Here is a 2,100-nt window from a genome sequence, read left to right as displayed (position 1 = left end):
CTGCGGCTCTCCGGTTGTAATCCCACTGCCGCCAGGACGTGGGCTGGACGGCGGCCGCGCACGTTACGAAGGCGGTGATGTACAGGACGGTGGCTGTAGCGTTGAAGATCATCAGCTGGGGAAGGCAGAGAGCAGGTCGTGAGGTCTGGGCTCAGGCTCGTGCGTGCTGGTGTGAGGGATGAGCCAAAGGCTCGGATTCACGCTCCTTGCTCTTCCCCGGGAGAACCAGAGGAGAGGGGTCCAGCCACTCGCATCTAAGAGCCCCGGGTTGTGCCGAGAGGTTTCACACCACGACCGCAGCAGTGACAGTGGCTCTAACCTTGGGACTGATAGTCCCTGGTTTGAGAATTACCGAAGGAATTGCGGGGCAGGATGAAACAATGTCATCGTTTGGCGTGCAGGGGACTTGTTCCATCAGCTTGGAAGACCCTGAAGCCCTGGTCCTCTTGGAGCATCTCCCCGGCATGTTTCCCACCTGGGACCCCCCGCCTCACTCCCTCTCAGCTACGTACCACGAGGGGCCATGGGATCACATAGAACTTCAGCTGCAGCTGCAGGAGGTAAATCACCAAGAAAAGGACCGTTGCTATCCAGAAGAAGATGGACACGAACAGCACCCAGCCGTATGCCGCGTGGAGGTGGTACGTTGTGTTGGCAATGAGAGCCCACACCAACAAGCCCAGCACCTGCGGGGGGAAACGGGGAAGAGCGCTGGGGGGTGAGAAAGCAGAGCACTGCCCACCAGTACCTACGGCAGCTGGGGCTCCCTGGCTCCAGCAAAGCAGGGGCACGCGAGAGACGCAGAGCAGGGCTGGACCCTGCAGACAGCTTGAGCAGGGGGCTCTCCTGCAACCCTCCTTGCTCAGGGATGGGCTCATCCTTGGTACTACCGCCCTGGGAGTCGGCACGGGGATATCCCGCAAAGCAGGATGGGTGAAACCTGGGCATCCTCGCCACCAAAGGTCCCTTCTAGGCCAAGAAACCCCGTGCCCAGGGCCAGTCTCTGCAGGTGCTGACGTTAGGGACATCTCACGGGCTGGATGTGGGGGCTCTGGGGCTCCAGCTCAGCCTTGACCTCCCCCAGGTGCAGCGTCGTTTTAAAAAAAGCAAAACCAAGCTTCTCAGCCTCTCTCCACTGTTTGCTTCGGTCCGGTCTGGCCTGTGGCTCCCGTGTGCACAGCTCACCGTTCTGCAGTTTAACTGTGCAGCAGTCGCAGCATCGTGTGCCGGCAGAGGACCCACAGAAAAGCAGGTGGGTGAGTCTGTTTCTGGGTGTGCTCAGAATTCCTCCCCTCCCTGCAGCCCCCGGCAGATCCCGTGGGGCAGAGGCTGGGAGCAGGTCTCTGCCCTCTGCTCCGTGGCAGGCAAGGATGGAAGAGCCCAGCCCAGGGTGGCGTTTCGTTTGGGCTTGTATTTCCTTCCCTTTCCCTGTGCCGTGCCCACCCCTTATCTTTGGAGGAGATGCTGCCCTGCTGTGTGCAGCGATGTGGCCAGGGACCAGCCGCCTTCTCCAGCACCCCCTCCCCCAGGGACTCCCTGGAGCAGCCGTGGCAGCAAGTTTGCAGGGTTGTTCTTATTTTGAAAACCCCGAACCCACGATGGCGCAGGCAGAGGGCGAGACAGCAGCGCGTAGCAATGGAGCCTGGAAAAGAGTGGCTGTCACAAGGCGAGTGGGCACTTTCCGTAACTTCTCCTCTTTGTTCCTGCAGACGGAGCACCCGGACACAGCCAGCCAGGGGTCGATGGGCTCTGCTTCACCAACCTTCATCCCCTCCCAGCTGGACCACAGCAAAGCAGGGAGCCCCGGCACCTGCTTCTTGGGGAGCAAGAAGGCTCCAGCCCTTCACATTTCCCGGCACGACCGAAGATCCTGAGGAGATCCCCACGGCAAGGCTTGGGTGAGAACGTGCCCCAAATGCTGCCATGACATCTCTTTCCCAGCTGCGGTTGGGATGGCTTTGGGCAGAGCCAGGTGAAGCAGGGGAACCACGGGGTCGTCTCCCATCGGTGGGGAGGAGAAGGGCTCTTTGGGAAGCTGCTCTGGCCCTGCGTAAGCTCTCATTGCTCATTGTCACAGAAGAGACAGAGCAGCCTTTGTCC

General features: G+C 60.6%; 1 protein-coding gene across 1 annotated transcript in view; it reads right to left on the bottom strand.

Moving 5' to 3' along the window:
- Positions 1-686, bottom strand: part of PLLP (plasmolipin) — a gene marked incomplete at its 5' end in the record, with an annotated part of 877 nt that extends 191 nt beyond the window's left edge. The window contains 2 exons of the mRNA XM_010154315.1: positions 1-115; positions 513-686. Coding sequence (XP_010152617.1) covers positions 1-115; positions 513-686 — 289 coding nt within the window. The remainder of the gene's footprint in view (positions 116-512) is intronic.
- Between the last annotated feature and the right edge of the window lie 1,414 nt (positions 687-2,100).

The sequence above is a fragment of the Eurypyga helias genome, unplaced genomic scaffold (genome assembly GCF_000690775.1).
Source record: "Eurypyga helias isolate BGI_N326 unplaced genomic scaffold, ASM69077v1 scaffold28840, whole genome shotgun sequence".
Classification (NCBI taxonomy): domain Eukaryota; kingdom Metazoa; phylum Chordata; class Aves; order Eurypygiformes; family Eurypygidae; genus Eurypyga; species Eurypyga helias.
The sequence above is the reverse complement of the archived record's forward strand: the minus strand, read 5'-3'. Positions and strand labels throughout refer to the sequence as shown.